At 40.6% G+C, this 19,419-nt stretch overlaps 1 protein-coding gene across 1 annotated transcript in view; it reads right to left on the bottom strand.

The window, feature by feature from the left end:
* The window catches only part of POLA1 (DNA polymerase alpha 1, catalytic subunit), a 293,096-nt gene that overhangs the window by 269,594 nt on the left and 4,083 nt on the right, over positions 1-19,419 (bottom strand). The window contains exons 2-14 of the mRNA XM_065915911.1: positions 18,551-18,675; positions 16,017-16,113; positions 14,509-14,589; positions 10,870-10,985; positions 10,303-10,365; positions 9,364-9,456; positions 8,840-8,927; positions 8,347-8,548; positions 8,080-8,258; positions 3,487-3,599; positions 2,501-2,617; positions 1,332-1,406; positions 302-440 (exon numbers count right to left, since the gene is read on the bottom strand). Coding sequence (XP_065771983.1) covers positions 302-440; positions 1,332-1,406; positions 2,501-2,617; positions 3,487-3,599; positions 8,080-8,258; positions 8,347-8,548; positions 8,840-8,927; positions 9,364-9,456; positions 10,303-10,365; positions 10,870-10,985; positions 14,509-14,589; positions 16,017-16,113; positions 18,551-18,675 — 1,488 coding nt within the window. The remainder of the gene's footprint in view (positions 1-301; positions 441-1,331; positions 1,407-2,500; positions 2,618-3,486; positions 3,600-8,079; positions 8,259-8,346; positions 8,549-8,839; positions 8,928-9,363; positions 9,457-10,302; positions 10,366-10,869; positions 10,986-14,508; positions 14,590-16,016; positions 16,114-18,550; positions 18,676-19,419) is intronic.

Below are 19,419 nucleotides of genomic sequence, written 5' to 3'. Positions count from 1 at the left end.
TAAGCAGTTCACCATGTTGAACAGCTGGGCCATGTCAGCCAGGTCGGAAGGCCACAATGATAGCAACACAATGAAGGACATGCCCGAATGTCTGTCTAGGTTAACTAAGCCCTCCCTCCCATTAAAATGTGAACCATCAAAACAAAAGAGTGATTTCAAATATACTTCAAGGAACTTACTTAAAGAAAAAAACATAAAAAAGGAAGTGGTCACACTGAAATTAAGAGCCCAAGTCTTTAACTTCTAAAAACCACATCTATCAGCAATTTACTGAGCATTCTGAAAGTAAATGTCTCCTTACGTGGATTTTTCACTTCAAGCCAACAAGGTCCTTTGATCTTTCTATTCATTAAGAACAGTTCCAGGCTGGATGTGTTGGTCCCAAATACATGAGAAAAAGTTTCTCCTTTCAAATCCTGAGGAAGCTGTGGCATTTCAGCCTGAAAAAGGCAAAGAAAAAAAATCCTTTGTTTTTTTTTTTTTGCTTAAAACTATTACTTCACATTTTCCAAACTCTGTATTTGAAATAAACAAAAGCCTCTCTATGAATCACCAGAAGAAATCTCTTTGATATATATGAAATGTAATTTGCCATATATGAAATCCAAAACAATTCACAGCATGAAACAAAAACAAATCACAATGACAAAATAATGCATCTTGATGACACCCATTAGAAGAAAAATGGGCCAAGAAGCTCCCTCAAAAGAGGATTTCTGTCCAAAGCTGTACATGCCTTCCTGATGAATAGCCAAATAAGTACAACTCCATTAGAAGAATGAAAGCAAGGGAGTGAGAATCATTCAAAATGCTTCCATGGTGCTTTACAACACCACTGTCAGACATTTCTTAAGTTTCCCTTTTCCAACATCATGAGATCAAAACACTAGAACGGAAGTAAAGAGAGGTTAAGGTCCAGTTAATTAACATCCTGCAGCAGTGACCTTGTCTGTCACGGGAGCAAGAGCAGCACTACAGCAACACTACTGATGCTCTCCTCTCACCTTTTCACTGCTCAGACGGACACTTCAACAGACTAATGACGTTCAACTCCATCTTGTGCATTTGTTCCACTTGACAAACAGTTGTGTCATTTCAACTTATGTTTTTACAGATGCATACTTGAAAGCAGAGAAAGGCAGTATAACCTATAGTCTACATATTTAAATTCATTTTATTCATTTTAATTATTCATGACTATAAGTTCACTTCAGTGAACTTTGAGTTTGAAGAGCCCTGCCAGTACTCCTAATTAAAAGCCAGCTGAAAACTCAAAAATAGGAAAATTCCATTTTCAACCCAAATCCATTCATTTTCTTTATTTGACTTACCGAGTATCTAACTTCCAAGTACTCAGATTTCTCTGGAACATCAGGTATCTCAAAAGCATAGTTCTTTTCTACTACCTGGGTAAGTTGATATTTAAAAATCATTAAGACAAAGAAATTTCAAAAATTAAATTGACAAGCATTAAATACACCAAAAAAGCATCTCCCCCCCCCCCTTCATCTGGGATGAAAAATACCTAGTGACAAAATGTTTAAGACTTCTTTGGGACACTAGAGAATTTAGAAATGTTTGCATTCAAGAGAGGCAATGAAACACTAAAAATGTTCACATTGTTGATGTACTAAATCATTTGCTACTCTTTGATACTAAGCAACTCCATCTTGCTAGAAAAATTAGTAATAAACATTATAATTACAGCATACATGTACTGAGTGCTTGCTATACACCAAGGACTGATCCAATCACTAATATCAATTAACTTACTTAACTCTTCCAACAGCTCTTGAAATAGGGCCCCATTTCTCAGGTGAAGAAAGAGGCCCAGAGAAGTCACTCAGCACTTGTCCAAGATAACAGACCAGGATGTGGTAGAGCTAGGGCTTAAAGCACCAGTCCCTACACTCTTCACCATTACATCACATTGCTTCTTAGAACTTCAGAGAGACTTGATCCATCAGCCACAAGTCAAAGCTCAAATAGTTCAGTTAGCCTCATCTTCAGCAACTCAATCCTCCCTTTATTACAAACACTGTTAATGGCCAGTGTCCTGAGGGAGTTACAGCCCTACAACTATGGCCAAGGGCATCAATATTTCACTACAATCAAGACAACTAACTAATCAATATGCATCACACGAACAGAAGAACTTTATTCTATCAGAAATAGCATCACAGTTCCTGATTTTTAAAGATTTAACCTTGTGACCAAGACAACTTAGCAATAAACCAATATAAACAAGATCAGAACAGTTTCTCCTCCATTTCTGAATAAGACAAGATATGCTTCAAATACTGGAAGCCATTACTTTATACATATTACCTTTCCATTCAAACCGATGAACATTATTTTCTACAGTTTAAAGAGTAAGACAAAACTGTTTGTATGCATCTAACATATTGGTTTTATGTTGATATCTATGAAATTTCCATAAATCAGAAAACTAACAAACAACTAATACACAGAACCAAAAACATTATCACCAAATACAAACCTTGGACTTGAATTTCATAATTTTATATTTTGCTGCTATTTTCTCATCAAATTCATCATAAACATCCTTCATGGTAACTGGAGTTCCACTTTCCTTCCCCGTATTTAGATCAACTTTCTGCTTTCCCATGGAGAGGGCAGGCAAGGGGAGGGGTAAAAGGCATCTGTAAATAAGATCTTCTCGACTACCAGAAACCCAGTCTAAATCAATTTTCATCTTTACCCACTCAAACATCTAATAGAACACGGTGAGTTCAAAAATACAAATGGACCCAAAAATATGCTAAATCCAGTGCCCAATTCCTCCCAATGACATCATAAAAGCAAACCAGAGATAAAGATGATCAATCCTACAAGATGGGAGAATAGTGTTGTAAATCTTGACCAAAATGCTTCACAGTTCAACCAAGGTGGGGAGGGGCTGGGGCTGAGAGGGGAGTATGGATGTTAAGGCCAAATAAAAAGGAGGAGCAAATGGAACTGACCCTGCTAAATAGCTGTGGAGGAAAGAGTAAAAGCATGAAAACTGGGACAAATGTCATGTCCTATTTTAGAGCCATATATTCTCGACCCCGATAATCATGGAAACGGAGAGTTGGGGGATAGACAGCCTTATATATTGAAACTCAGGCACTTTGATGCTCTAACAAGTTGAAAAACAGCGTTTTACTCCATTTTTCCACTTTTCCAAATGTCTAATGGAGCTGCTAACAATCAGGAGGTCATAAGGCAGGCAATAAGAAAGGACCATAAAGGGACTTCCCTGGTGGTCCAGTGGCTAAGACTCCACCTCCCAATGCAGGGGGCCCGGGATTCGATCCCTGGTCAAGGAACTAGATCCCATATGCCACAACTAAGAACCAGGAGTATTTTTTTAAAAAAGAAAGGACCATCTAGGTTGTAGATAAGTCACAGCCCTATCAAAGGACCAGGTTGGTGGCAGAAGACAGAATGCACTTGGAATAAAAGCTGTGTACTAAGGCTTACCATTTCACGGGGAAGGAAACAGAGCGTTCGCTCAATGTTCTTCACCATGACACAGCAGCTCACGTGGGTGTCAGCAGATTCGATCCAGACTTTGCCAAACAGAAATACCACACCTGAAAGAATAAGTAAAAATCATGAAACAGTACACATTTCAATTATATCACATTAAAGAGATGACATAAAAGCTCACTGAATGTGTCCACACATGTATGCTTTCATGTTAAGTCATTTTCTACAGCAAATTTGTATCCGCTACCCAATCTCGAAGACCAGGTCCTTTACTCAGTACCTATGCTGTATGGCAATATCACACCAGTAACTTGGTGGAAACATTCGCCCTAGAAGTAGGGAAACATCCCAGATAAATGCAGACAAGCCTCAGCTATTAGGGCGACATCCCAGGTCTGAGTAGATACCCTGCATCAGTGCAGAAATCCCTGGGGAATTAGAAAGACATGCCACCTCAATGAAGACACACCTCAAAAACTAGGGAGACATCCTAGATCAGTGTAGGGGGAAAAACATTTTCCCTAGAACCATGATTACCCAGATTAAGAGAAATCCAAAAAGCAAACTATTCTCCAACAAATCTATTTAAACCTCTTGTGAGAACTCTGAGAACACTAAATTCCTTTTCAGCACTTGTACTTACCAACAAAAACTAACATTTCTATGTAAGGATAACTATGTATGGTACATCAGTAGTCTTCTGTACATAAAACTGTTTTGGAAAAACATAATTCATCTCATATCTTATTCCATATAATAGTAAATATCTCAGAGCTCAACTATTATCTCCTAATTCACCCTTCCTACTTCACAGACTATCAAAGACATCCGGCTGGAAAGCATTTGTGTTGTTCCTCTCTCTCCTATGTCAGTTTAACAAATGATCTAGTAACCAAATTAGGAGACAAGCTCCTTTTGCGATCCCTAAGTGATGTACACCACAAAGTAGACCAAGCCTTTCTGGACATCAAGTCATTGTTCATGAAAACTAGTCATCAAAAAATGACTCTGCACTGCTATATTTAAAATGGATAACCAACAAGGACCTGCAGTACAGCACAGGGAACTCTGCTCAACGTTATATGGCAGCTTGGATGGGAGTAGTGTTTGGGGGAGAATGGACACATGTATACGTATGGCTGAGTCCCTTCACTGTTCATCCAAAACTGTCACAACATCGTTTGTTAATCAGCTATACCTCAATATAAAATAAAAGGTTGGAAACAGAGAAAAGACTCGAGATTTGACAGGCAACCTAAGAGATGGCCAGTATGCAAAATCCTGGGCTCTGAGAATAATTAGACAGCAGTCATCAACACAGCTATTCAACAGGGCCACTTGCCTGAGACACTCTGGCACAAGCAAAGGCTACTGTTCACAAGGCCAATTACTCCAGTGTCACAAGATAGCTCATCAGTGCTTCCTTTTGTTACATGTTCTAGTAGAAATAAGACCATCTAAGAATTCTCATTTCTGCAGATGATTAAAATTCTTACAAGAGTTGTCTAATTTTCAACTGGGGTAAAAGAGGCGGGGGTAGGGGGAAGATAGGGGAGAGGGAAGGGAGGACTGTGGGGATGATTAAAAAAGAAAAAAAGTCACAGTAGCTCAGAAAATTAAAAGTCATCCTCACAACAGTTAGAGACGAAAAAACAAAATTCTATGCAAAGAAAAATAAAGACCCTAATATTGGATTCAAAGATTCAAATAGCTCATTTTACAGTCAAACTAATATCACACTTCATGCAACACATTTGACACTGTTTATGCCTCATTTGCCACAAAAAGATCATGGTAAACAAAGATTACATTCCCCTTAAAGTTACTAGCTGAAGCCAGGTGCAGTCAGGATTATTCAACCTTGAAAAAGTCATAATGAAGACAGGATATCTTCCCATATGCAAAGAGTAAGATTCTTTTCATAATTATGGAGCATTCAGCAACAACTGACTTACTTAGAATCTGTAAGAAAGTGAGAAACAATAACAGGGTCTTTGGGAGTACTTCGTTTTTATTAGCAGCATTGATTTCAGCAAGGCTCAGTGATCATTACCTGCTATCAAGATGAAACTGTTCAACCCTCTGAGATTACAGGACATTTTTTTAAGCCATCTTATTTAACCCGTTGGCATCAATCACAGAGGACAAAACTTCAGAAGCACCATGGAAATGCAGAGTGGACTGCGGGTGAGAAGCCGAGCCCTCTGCAACTGAGGAGCTGACCACTTTATCTTTTGGAGCCTCAGCTTCCTCTGCTTTAAGTATATAACTAGAGATGATGATCTCTGACACCTTTGGCAGCACTAGCTGTCCTCTCCTTTTAACCTAGCAATAAGAAGACAGGCCAATAACAGACTGATACCTTTTTCAACTGCGAAGTATTTCCCAATAGTGGTTGAAAAGGCCCATCCACGACTATGGTTAGGGTATGATGGGGTCACAGAAGGGGCTCTTAGGCCAGTCTGGAGGACTAGGAAAATTCCAGGAGACAATACTGGGGGTGGGGGTTGGGGGGAGTCAGGTGAGGGAGGAAAGGGATACGGTATAAAGAGCAGCAGATACAGACTATTCTAGGACACAGAAGTCCCACACAGCAGACAAAAGAAGCCTTGTTAAGGAATTTGGACTGTAAGTTGCAGGCAGCAGCCACTGTGGATTTTCTGTAATGAAGAACAGATGTCGGAAGCCATCATTCAGGCCGCCATGTGAGGGATGACAGCTGAGGAGTCAATAAAGAGGTTGGTGTTGGGAGCAGGAAGGGCTCAAGGGTGGGAGTTGTGAGAAGAGAAGACAGCTTGTCCAGTTTAGGAGGAGAAAACGAGTAAGACTTGGTAAGGAAAGTGAGGAGGGTAGGGGACTCAAGGCGGGCTCTCAGACTTCTGGTTTTGATGGGACAATGAATCAAGTCAGGGAATAAAATTCTGCAAGGAATGGATACAGTAAGGCACAGGCAGGTGGCTCTGGGATGGGCAGGCTCACCATTCACCCAATTCCAGAGCACTGGCTATGAGGCTGTGCTTCAGGGAGGTCCCTTGAAACTGTACAATAGAGCCATCCTGGGTTTAATTTCCAAAGCCTTGTGAAATCACACTTGCCAGCCCACCTGGCACCAGCAAGTTACAAAACAGTCAAAGAGGTGAGAGCATCTAACCAGATGGTCTTCCCCTAGAGTTTATACCATTTCTAAGACTGCTGACATCTTCACCTGAGCAACAAACACATGGCAGTTTGCTACTCCAGCAGCTGTGCAAGTTTCAACACTTTGATAAGCAGAGCATATTAATACTGCCGCCTCCCAAGAGACCAGTACCATTTTCCCAGTGCAAGCCAATCCGAGTATCTTGGTGGTAAATCTGGCTCCAAGTCTGATGGTTTAATACTTAGTCCTCAGGAAATCATTTGGAAAAATTCAGTTTGTACCTGCCCTTCGATTCAGATATGGATCTGAATAAAGGCAACTGTTTAAGGGTGTATACTGTCTTTTTTCTGAATCTGACATGCCTTGTCCTGTCTGGCCCCACAGTGAAGAAGGACTGAAATAGCACAGAGGAGATGGGAGCCCTCCTGGCTCTGTGAGTCAGGATTTATAGTAAAAGTTCATTTGGAGGAGGACCTGCAACTTAGCCTTGATTCCTCCTTTCTCAAACGCCACATCCATCCATCCTCGAGTTCATGTCAAAGTCCAAGTAAAAGTAACTGACGTCTCTCCTCCTCCACACCTGCCCTGGACAGACTGATCTTCAGGTCTTCTACACTCCCTACTCTGACCCGGCCACACCCACACATGTGCAGGCTTTTCTCCACATAAACCACATGGTTCCTGCTCAGATGTAAACCCAACCATGGCCCCACTCTACCCCTCACCCCTGCACCCCACACTGAAAATCCTCCCCTGCCTCGCCACTGTTCTTAGAGTAAGGTCTCAACTCCTCAACGCAGCTTTCAAGGTCCCTCATTGTCCGGCCTTTGCCTTTTCTCCAACTTAATTTCCAACCAATCTTGTCATCTGACTACTCTGCTACAACCACTCAGGTCTCCTCCTTTCTCTCTCCAGGCCTCTGCATTTCTGGGTTCCTCAGGCTGAAATACTCTCTCCTCAGCTCTGAATATACCTCAAAACCCAGCCCAATGGTCATTTCCTCAGATAGGCCTTCCCTGGTCACCCCCCAAATAACTGCCTTTACCCCACTAGAATGAAAGCTCCACTAGGACAGGGAATTTGCCCAGCTTGTTCACCCCATCTCAGGGCCTGGCATGTGGCAGGTGTTCACACTGCTGAAGGCACCAATTAGTGATTGATTCCACTTTAAGTGCATTCCAATATGTTCAGATACATCAACGGTGAATTCCAAGCACACACTGCGAAACCACATATAACCAGTTTTCGGAATGAGAGTGTAAAGATTATTCACACCACAAACTCTCTCCACCCAGGTCTCATGAACTTTACAGTAAACGAGTGTTGCTCTCTTACTATGAACATGGGGGCAGAGCCTGTGCCAATTACAGTCACTAAAGCACTTCAGGGAAAGGTGCCATTCTGTGTTCAAGACATTCAGTTACCGTATGTAACTATATGATTACCTGGTTGGCTGTATGGATCTTCATAAGCATCCAGCCAATAAAACTGAAATACTTGTTCCTCATCAGCTCCTTTTACCAGTGGGAGGTGACTGGAATCCACTTGAACTTCTGGGGCTGAGAAACTGCTGTCTTCTTCCTGATCCATGTCCCAACAAGAGATATCTGGGAGAAAACTTGCTCTGCAAAAATCACATTTTCAAAAACCTTTCAAAATCCAACAGAGTAAGTGCAGCACTACTTGGCAGAGAAGTCATAAAATGCTCTTACGAGGAGGATGTGGTCCCTTTCCCAGAATCAGCCTCGTGTTTCGCCTCCTCTGCTGGCTCCCTCTCTTGGCACAAAGTCTTGGCAGCCACGGGCTCCACATCCACCTCCTCGGCTTCCATGGGCTCATCAAAGTCACCATCTTCAAATTCCATTGCCCCCGACTCCTCCTTGTCATCTGAACACAGTGGCATCCTGGGCTCTCCTGAGGGTGGCGTCACATATTCCCATCACGTGTTGCTGCCACCCAGCACAAAAGCTTCCCCGACGGTGCAACAGCAGACTACCCCTGGCCCACATGCTATTTGCCTTGCTCTTCAATTCCCAAATTGGATGTTTTTAACTTTTCCTGCTATGAATTCAAACCTTTCTCAGGGAAACTGCCTACTCAAGTCCTTCAAATTTTCTCCACTTCCTCCTTCACGGGGCCTCCATCTTTTGACAGCACTCTGCAACTGCTTAACATCCTTGCAATTCTGCTTGACAGGAGACTTACCAGCAAATTCAGCACATGTAAGAGGAACAGGAGTTAATGAAGGCTCCTTCCTTGAGGCCAGGGGAGCGGTTTTTCCTGAAGGAGCTGCCTGTCAATGTTTTTAAATGTTTAGTCAGTTAGACCTACATACTAAAAATATGCAACTGTCCTACCCTGACCAGAGATAATGACAGTTCCCATTTATAAAACAATTTTATGTATTATTAATGTAACAGCTTCAATTATTTTACTGTTACCTAGGTTTACAGAAAAAAAAAAAAACTTGTTTCCAGGAAGAAAATGATTGCATTTAGCACAGTTGTAATACCTATAATAAACATATACCAGTTACTACAAAATTTACTATGAAAAAAGCAGGCACATGCTATTTTTGAAATATATGAAACTATATAATGAAACAGGAGTCCTAATTTAAAACAAAAACAAGAACAAATTCAAAGGCATTTCACTCACATAGAAAAGCAATAAAATAAGTTTTAAACAGTAATGTAAATCAAGACTGAAGGTATTTCCACACACTATACCTTGGGGGTGTGCACAGAGAAAGGATTCAGTGAAGCTCCACTGGATCTTTTCTTTTTTGGTATTATTACAGGTGGTGGAGTTATTTGTGGTGTCTAGGAGGGGGTAGACAGACATTCACTGCCATGCTTGGTTTACCACAAGACACAAAAAGTACCTTTCTTCCCCCAATGAAGCCCAATGAGCAAAGCACTTTTTTCCCCCTCGCTGCTCCCCCCACAGATCTATGTTCATACAGTGAGGTTACTATAGCAACAATATCACAGACTCACTAGAAAACCAGGATACTGACTCCACCCCTCATCAATTTTTTTTCTTTTTAAAACTTAACATACATCTCCCTTACCCTTCCAGAATATTACATTTTAAAACTGTCAAGCCCGAACTACACAGGGTTGGTGTTAGTCATTTTAATTGAAGATCACTTAGAAAGAAGCACGTCTCTAACTGAGAGTTCAGTCTTGCTGTGAAACAGCCCAATGGCAAATTCCAGTACAGCCGAACGTGTCTGAGTCGTACGAGGGACAGCTCACCGATTCTTCCCTCACCCCCACTTGGAATTCAGGACGAGGATCTCACGCCTGACTGTGCAGACTGACAGGCTTCAATCTATTTTGGGCACATACACGGCAGCAACTGAGCACAAGCAGCGTGCCTTCCCAGCAATGGCTCGTGTGTACTCTGACTACCTCAAACACAGCCCCACACAGTCAACAGAGCCTAGAGTGGCTAGAAACTATTCACCTAAAATGGGGAGAAGAAACCAATTTGAAGGGCTTGATTTTGGTTTAGAGGTTTGTTTTGGTTGGGGTTTTGGTGGTGGGGTTGTCACTGGAGTTTGCTGTGCATTCTAACAATAAGTCTGTTTCATATTAATTACCGAATTGTTTCTTCAGCCCATGTTCACTTGAATATTTGACAACTCCTGGAGATTCACTTACCTCAGTGTTCAGGTCCTGTAGAATGTCACCTAACAGATCATCCTTGGACAAGTCAACAGCCTTCTGGAAATTAAAAAGGCAGAGAAAATGAGAAAGTCCTGCACTTCACATTTTCAGAGTAAGGATCAGGAGATGCCTCAATCTACCGAGAAATCTATATTGAACTTAGTGACTGAGACTGGGAAAGTAATACTCAAATATTTGAGTTCAAACATATTGGGACCTCCCTGGCAGTCCAGTGGTTAGGACGTGGCACTATTACTGCAAGGGCCTGGGTTTGATCCCTGTTTGGGGAACTAAGACCCCACAAGCCATGCAGTGTGACCAAAAAATATATAAAAGATAAAAAACAAAACAAAAACATACTGGGCATCTATTATCTATATAATCAAATGTTAAATATAATCAAAGATTAAGCTCATCTGGATCCAGGGGACTAGCCTGGCAGCCTTCAGGAGATCATCTGTTTAGAGCTACGGGGAATCTGACAAAAAAGGTTAACTATGAACAAACAGGAATCATTGCTTCACAAAGGAAGAGGCAAATATAAGAAAACATGAGACTCACATCTACAGTTTTCCTCCCAGCACTGGCAATGAACATTGATTTGATGTTGTTTGGTTTTGTCACAGCAGCCCTCTTGATAGTCCTCTTATCTTTGTTGCATGCTTTATCATCTTTTCCTGTTGGAAGAGAATTTCTTTAGAAACACGCAAAAGCAAAAATCAAAATGGAAAACCAAAAGCATGGTCACCTGTCCTCTGTATATGAGACTCTGACAAACAAAATGTTAAAAATTCAAAACACAAAACTGAAATTTTATGCAAGGTACATAGGAAATAATCTTTTAAATGGGCTAAATTCAGGGAAATTTGGACTGAATGTTACTATAAAAATGGAAGAAAGGCCAGTAAAATGTCAAGATGAATTATTGAGACTGTTTAATCATTACTATTAATGTGAATAGAAAGCTTTTTAAAAGGTGGGGTTTAGTTTCCCATAGAAATAAAAAGATCAAGCTCATCTGGAACCAGGGGATTAGCTTTGCAGCCTTCATGAGATCATCATTTTAGTGTGATACTGACTCTGACAAGAAAACTGAACTATGAAGAAAGAAGACTACTGGTTGTGATACTGTAGCATCCTAGTTTCCATTTTATGAGGAACAGTAACTAGACATGGAACAACGGGTCCTAGCAACACTAAACAACATGCAGACATTTGCTCCATAAAGAAAAACTTGTGCCATATGTTTTCTCTTCTGTGCATGTAGAAACTACCTGCAAACTCCTCTAGTACTGTGAATTTTACTCTCACTTTCTGACTCATCCCAGAACCCAAAGGGAATGTGGGCAATAAACATGAACATATGGTTCATGTTAAAAAATATATAATTATGAAGTTTTATGAAAGATGCCCAACTTCATGTGTAAAAGAAATGCAAATGTCATTTCTCACATATTAGAGGGTCAAAAATTTAAAAGCTTGACAATACATTCTCTTGGCGAGGCCATGGTGTCTAAATGGACACTCAAATGTTGTTCACAGGAGTGTAAAATGGGACAATTCCTATGGAGAAGAATTTGGCAATATCTCATGAAACTTTATGTCCATGTACTCTCTAAGCCAGCAATTCCCACCTCTATGAATTTTCCCTGAGGAAAATACCGTATGCAGTTATTCAATGTGGTATCATCAACAAGAGCTAATTACTGAAAATCTAAATGTCCATTCAAGAAAACCATCTGAACAAACCATGGTACATCCATCGATGGAATACTATGCAGTCATACAGAAACGAGCAAGCAAGAAGAACGTGCTCTAAGTGCTGATATGAAGTGATTTTCAAGATATCTTCTTAAGTGAAAAAATGCCAAGTACAAAAGTATCTATAGAAAATATCTTTTGTGTAAGAAAGAAAAGGAAATTAAAATATATATACAGAATTCCATTTCTGGGCATACGCCCAAAAGAATTATAAACAAAAACTGGTACACAAAACTTCAAATCAGCACTGTTCACAGTAACTGAAAGAAGGAAACAACCCAAGTGGCCTATAACTAATAAATGAATAAGTGAAATGTGGTCTATCCTTGCAATCTAATAGTATTCAGCCCTGAAAAGGAATGAAATACTGATTCACACTGTAACACGAGTGAACCTTGAAAACACTATGCTAAATGAAATAGGCCAGAAACAAACAGTCACATATTGCATGATTCCAACTCTATGAAATACTCAAAACAGGCAAATCCAGAGACAGAAAGCATATCAGTAGTTGCCAGAGCTGAGGGAAGGAAGACTGAGGAATGACTGCTTAATGAGTATGGATTTCCATCTGGGATGAGAAAATGTTCTGGTCATGAGTACAAACACTGTTGATGCACTAAATGTCACAGATGATAGATTTTCTGTTAATTTTTTTAATGTGCCTAAGAATACGAAGATACAGCACATCTGTGAAAAACATAAGACAGGGGAATTTAATTTTGTCAAGAGATCATTTGGAGCAGTTTGAAGACAGAATATAGGCAATGGTCAAAGTGTTTAGTAAACAAAATTCAGGTCCTAATAAAGAGCCTCAAAAGAGAAGGTCAGTACTGGTTTGACTAGCAAGGAAGGCTTCACTAAGGGGCTTTAATATCATCAGTCTACATTAGCAGGTATAAGACAGAAAGACAACAGGAAACAAAGAAAGAACAGGAGTCAACATTTGAGATGAAATTTTTCCACAATTTTAGAGCTCCTGTTTTGATTTGTTTATGTGGGTGTTTTTGTTTTGTTTTTTTTTTCCGGCCAAACACTTATGGCATGCGGGATCTTATTTCCCCATCAGGGATGAAATCCATGCCCCTGAAAGTGAAAGTGTGGAATCCTAGCCACTGGACAGCCAGGGAATTCCCTTGTCCCTTTAAAAATGTCAGTGTCATGAAAGACCAGACGGGGAAGAGGAGGGATGGTGCTGCTCTATGCTAAATAAGACTGAAGAGACATGAAAATCCAAGTGGAAACTGCACTTCTAAAAACAGCTATGAAAGGTATTATTGGGCGAACTGGGGGATCTTAAGCAGGATAAAATCTTAGATAACATCATGGAAATGGTACTGCAGCTAAGGAGACAAGCCCTTGTTCTTATGATCACCACTGAAGCATGGAGAGCTAAGTGTCGGGCTGTCTACAACTTAGTTTCAATAAATTCACCAAAAACAAAGTCTGTGTGTGTATGTCTGGGAAGGTAGAAGAGGGACACAGTAAACAAATGTCACAAAATGTCAACAACCTACAAATTAAGGTCCAGACTTTCTGAAAAGGGTGAGAGAGCACAGATTTCAGGCTTTGTGGCCACACAAAGCTGTTGCATATTCTTCTTTCCATTTTTCTTCTTTTTTTAAACACTCGTTAAAAAGGTAAAAGCCATTCTTAGCGTGAGCTATATAGTACAGGTGTGATTTCCTTCTGAGGTAAGGAAAGTCATCATGGTGACGGCTGTACTACTGTGACTATACTAAAAGCCACTAAAATGCTCACTTGAGGGGAATTGTATGGTATGTTAATTATATCTCAGTAAAGCTATTCTAAAATAAACCAACTCTAAGTGGGCCACAGAATGTTGGCCAGTGATCTACCACTTGGTGGTAATAATGAACTAAATAAAAAAAACAAATATGAAGAAAATTTCCTCCTCTCATTTTACAGGAATGAAATCAGGCTTGTTGACTCAAAAATTTCTTTTGCCAATGATTGTAACAGCTATGTGAATATAACACATTCATTCATATTGCTTTAAATTTCAATTAAACAAAGCAGGTTGACAGAAGCTCAAAGCCTTGTTATTGTACTGTGCTTCTATCAAAGAACTAAAATCCTAAGTAACTTCAGCAGGAATGAAAAGACATCACTTATGCTTGTAGCCCTCAAAATCAGCAAATCTAAAATGACCACAGCACTGAAAATTCCAAAATAAGTAAGACTAAACTCTTTGGATAACAGAGATGTGAAACTTCATTACCTGATTGTTTTTGCTTTCCATGTTTAATTTTCTACATAACTACACTTCTTTCAATATTAGAACATTTTCTATACTCAAACACAATTGTGGTAGGTCCATTTCCCCTGAAGAAACTGTGTCAAAGTACCGAGTCATCTGAAATTTTAGACAATTCCTTAAATCTCAAAATGGCCCTCTTAAAAACAAAATGCAGGTACCTTTCTCATGGGAATCAAGAGCATCACCTTCAAGGTCATCATCGAAAATTTCCCGGCCATCCTCCACATAGCCAATACCATCTGCAGGAACAAAATTTCACATTAGGATCAAATTTCTAAACATAGCCAATATTTTACCCATGACAAAAAAATAAAAATCCCCAATCAGATGTTCTCCTGGTCCACGTCATTTTAAAATGCAGCAGAGGAGGCCTCCTTGAGGAGTTGACCCTTAGGCAGAGAGGCCTGAAGAATGAGAAATCAGCTGAGGAGGGTAGTCAGAGCCAATGTAGGAGGGAGGAGGAGCTTGACTTCCTGCAAGGGCAGAAAGGCTAATGTGGGACAGGACCTGGGAAGGGTGGTGTGAGCAGAGGTCCTGAGGCGGCCAAGGGCCCACTGAGGACACCATCGACTGACCCAGAAGCTGGGGATGTATGCTGAGGACCCTGGGATAGTGCTGGGAAGTTTGGGGCAGGGTATCCTGCCCTGATCCCCCAAAAAAAAAAATAATAATAAAATGCAGAATCCGGTTCAACCAAAACTCAGATGAAACACAGCCCTCACACAGGTTTTCTGAGTCAAAACCAAAGGATATACAGCTGACCCTCACACAACTTGGGAGTTAACCCACGTATAACTTACAGTCAGCCATCAGTATCTACAGCTCCTCTACAACTGTGAATTCAAATAACCACAGATGGTGTAGTACTATGGTATTTATTATCGAAAAACAGCCACACACATATAAGTGGATCCAAGCAGTTTAAACTCATGCTGTTTAAGGATCAGTTATATGCTATGCCTATTTAGGTGAACCAGGAAATAATTTGGCCCACAGGATCAAAGTTTGCCACAACAGGACGCTTTACAGTACTTCTACTCTACCAGAAGAATAAAAAAAATCAAGATCACCAGAAGTTCAGAAAAGCAACTTAGTCTGCAAGTTCAAGCTGGGAATATAGCCAAGTTCAATTACAGAAGTAGGAACATAAATACGGTGGTGGGCGCAGTCTACACCCCCTTTCTCTGCTGCATGGTTGGCACCCACACAGCAAAGAAGTCACATCCCACAAACAGGAACCACCAAGCTTTCCACAAGGGCTATAAGAACATGGGGACCAGCCTCTGTCTACCCAAGGCTTTCCACTGCCCAAGTCACTCTTCATGAGTACAGTCTTGTGTAATCCTCACAGCCATTCTGTGACATGTTTTCCTCTACCCCATCACATGGAGACAGCCCACAGGTATGAGATTCCTCCAAACTCCTACACAGTCACTTCCTGGAGGATTTATACTATAGTCTGAGGTATACATCTGGTTTCTCCAAAATGCCCCTCGATAAAACTTTCCATTGTTCTGCTTCTACACCCTCAAAGCACGTATTTAAGGAAAATCCAAACCAAAGGTGCCTTACATCTATCTGCCCAACCAAAGCAGCAACTCTGCTGCATAAGAACTTATGAAAAGCTACTGACACAGTGTCTGGCAGATGGCTTCTTACCACATACCATCATCCACGATCCAGTCGTCATCCTGGCGGGCCTGGACCAGCTTCGAGTATTGCTCCTCATCAACTTCTTCATAAACACTCGTGAAGTCCTCTACCTACCATCATACAAGTTTGAGAAAGCTCAAAGTGGAGTGAAAGTGTTAAACAATTCTGATGAAAAAATTGTCAAATTCAAAGTGGAATGGCAGCCTGAAGGAGTTAGCTGCAACCAAATCATGAGTTCTGACATTCAACACCACTGCAGGGTTTTCCTTAAATAGACATCAATTAACTTAGTATTCCTTTTAGGTGGGTGTTAACATAAGATATTAAATGATTCCATTAGCATAATATACTTGTCACACCATCAATTACTCATCTACTTCATAAAAAACAAACTGAATTATAGCCAATTCTTCATTAGCTGCTTTGGGGATTAGTCATTTGTAATTTCGAGATTGGTTTCTCCTGTACTTGGCAAACCTGTGAGACATGCTGCCTCCCTTTCCGCTAGCTGATGGTGCCCCACAAAAGGACAATAATCTCCATAACTGTTCAACCGATCAAATGAAATTCCAAAGGAAAATCTCCCCCATCCATCCCCCTCCAAAAGCCAGGAAAACACAGTCTATATTCTACAGGTGCACTACAAACGGTTTTAGAGTGACCCTTGTTTGTATTACCACTGATCCCTAACCATTTTGGGGTGTTAAAAACCGAGTCCAAGTGCGGAGTGGCAAGACCTGTAATAACACAGGCTGCCTGACCATCAGAAGTTCAGAACTCCACGAACTACTGACATGAAGAGAGCAGACCCCCTAAGCAGTTAAAGCACAGACAGACACACACCACTGCCACAGCCGCCATGGTGACAGGCCAATTAATGTCCCAGGTGAAAATTTGGTGGGCTGGTTATCAAGAACTTAAACATACCCTGCTAAAAATTCCCCCCTTCTCTTGACAGTAGTTCTGCCTTTCCAAGTGAGGGGTGGAAGAAACGACCAGCTCCATCTGAAGACCTAAGACTCTAGGGGAAAAAACACCTGGATACAGAGCTTTGAGAGCCTGATGGGCAAAGTTGACTGGATTTCTGCCACACCTACAGGGCTTATAGTAATTGCAGGATTAGGCTTAGCTGTCACCTCCTGTTTAATTTGCTCTACAGGGATCACTGGCAAATACTGATTAGGCCTTTGATCACTTGGTGACAGAAATTACCTGCCCTACAAAATTAAGTTTTTTGACAACCCAAGCACAAACTGGTCCAACTAATACTACTGTACTGACCAATGTTCTTTTCCAGGGGAGAGGGAACTGGCAAGGTTAGTTTTGTTGCCTGAAGTCTATTAGGCATACTCTGCCTCTCATTTAAGCAACTCATTTACAGACTATCAAAAAGACACCAGAAAACTATTTTTAAAAATCATTTTGAATTAAAAAGTCATTTTGACTCAATCTCTAAAAACATTGCTACTGCTCAGCTTGAACTCTTAGAGCCATGCCATTAACATCAGTGATTAATGGGAAATCAGTCACATTGTGTCAACATCTGAAATGCCCCACAGAACTTCTTTACAGAAGCACCTACATTAAAAATGCTTTACTCATGATTTACTGTAATCCTTTTAGCAACCCTTTATGATCTGGATGACTCCCTTAACTTGAAGGAATGGTGCCAAATGACAAGAATCCTCTTCTACTTGCTTAATAGCCCAATACAGAATGGGCCATGGTTAACAGGCATATTCTCAAACCAGGCTGCCTGGGTTCCAATCAAGCCTCTGCCACTGTGACCTCAGATACCTTCCATGCGAAATGCTGTTAATCGTAGTGTCTAACTTCAGATGATTATTGGAAAGATTAAAGAACAGAATATGTTTGTTAAAGCAGTTAGAACACTGTTAGCTGAAAAACTGCATTAGTTGCTGTTATTATTTTTATTTTCTCACATTAATTAATGGCTTTCCAACCGTGAGGCTATGAGCACCCTGGAGGTGAAACTTCACAACATTGTGCAGATGGTAGCCACTCTGCTTTTTTACCAGGCCATCAACAGTGGGTAGGAGGAGAGAGCCAAAAGGACATCACATTCAGTCCTTCATGCAGGACACAGCAGAGGGGAGGTCCAAGCCCCCACCAGGATCCCCTTGCATATGCGATTATGAAGTACAGTTCTCTCCAAGGAGAAGCAGTGCTCAGTCAGGGACACTGCTCAGCACCTCTTAAGTAAAGCAAAAGCATCTCAAAGTTCCCTCAAAAGAGCCACGGAATTCAGCAGAGATGCAGTGATCTTAATAGGGCAAAAAATACATTACTACTTTCACTTCGGGATTTTAAAAGCATCAATAAGGTAACCTCAGAGGAACTTTAAGGGGTGAGTAGTCTCCCATAACCTGTAAATCTGCCTCATGCCCAAGTGCGTTTGAGATTAAGAAACCACTATTATAAGAAACTTGAAATATATGCACATTTCTAATCAGCAACAAAGGTGACACAAGATTACCTACAGGCTATGAATTAGATGAATCACAGAGGGAAAAAATGGTTACTTACTTCATATTTATACTTCTCACCAGCTTTTGCCCTTTTCAGTCTTTCCAGAGCTTCCTGTCGCCCTTTCTTTGATTTTTTCTCTCTCCGGGATCGGGAAGCTACAAAACTCCTGGAATCTGACATAGCTGAAAAGAAACCAAATTTATTTGAGACATTACAAAATTGTCAGCCATTTTCCCTCAAAAACAAAGCAACAGTTTTTAGCCAATAGTAATATACAAGTTCAACGTTATACAAAATCTGCAGCTCCTGTGGCTCTGCGGAAATTCTCAGCTGAAGTAACTGTTATTTTTTTTCCTCTCGGAGAAAAATTCCAAATTCAACTGATATCCCCTGGAGACACTCAAGGGAGACCAGCCTAGTCCATAACCTTTCCAAGCAAAATGACAAGCCATTAAGTGATTATAAAAGGACAATTCATTTTGTATTCTACTAATCAACATTTGAAAGGTTTTGACGAGCACCTGCTCTTTACAAATAACTGCCCCTCTGAGAGACACAAAGATAAGACAGGGCCCCAGACTCACAGAATTTACAATCTGACCGGGGAGATACCTGGCAGACCTCGAGATACTAGTGGGTTCAAGTTCCAGACCATGACCAATAAAGTGAATATTACAATAACGTGAGCCATGTGAATTTTCTAAAATTTCCCAGGGCATATAAAAGTTACGCTTACACTACATTATAGTCTTATTAAGTGTGCAAAAGCATTATATCTTTAAAAATTCTTGATTGCAAAAAAAAAAATTAAAAAAAAAATTCTTGATTGCTAACAATGCTAACCATAATCTGAGCCTTCAGTGAGTTGTAGTAGTAACATCCAAGATCCCTGATCATAGATCACTGTAACAAATATTGAAAAATGT

This window comes from Muntiacus reevesi, chromosome X (assembly GCF_963930625.1).
Source record: "Muntiacus reevesi chromosome X, mMunRee1.1, whole genome shotgun sequence".
NCBI classification, from domain to species: Eukaryota; Metazoa; Chordata; class Mammalia; order Artiodactyla; family Cervidae; genus Muntiacus; species Muntiacus reevesi.
The sequence above is the reverse complement of the archived record's forward strand: the minus strand, read 5'-3'. Positions and strand labels throughout refer to the sequence as shown.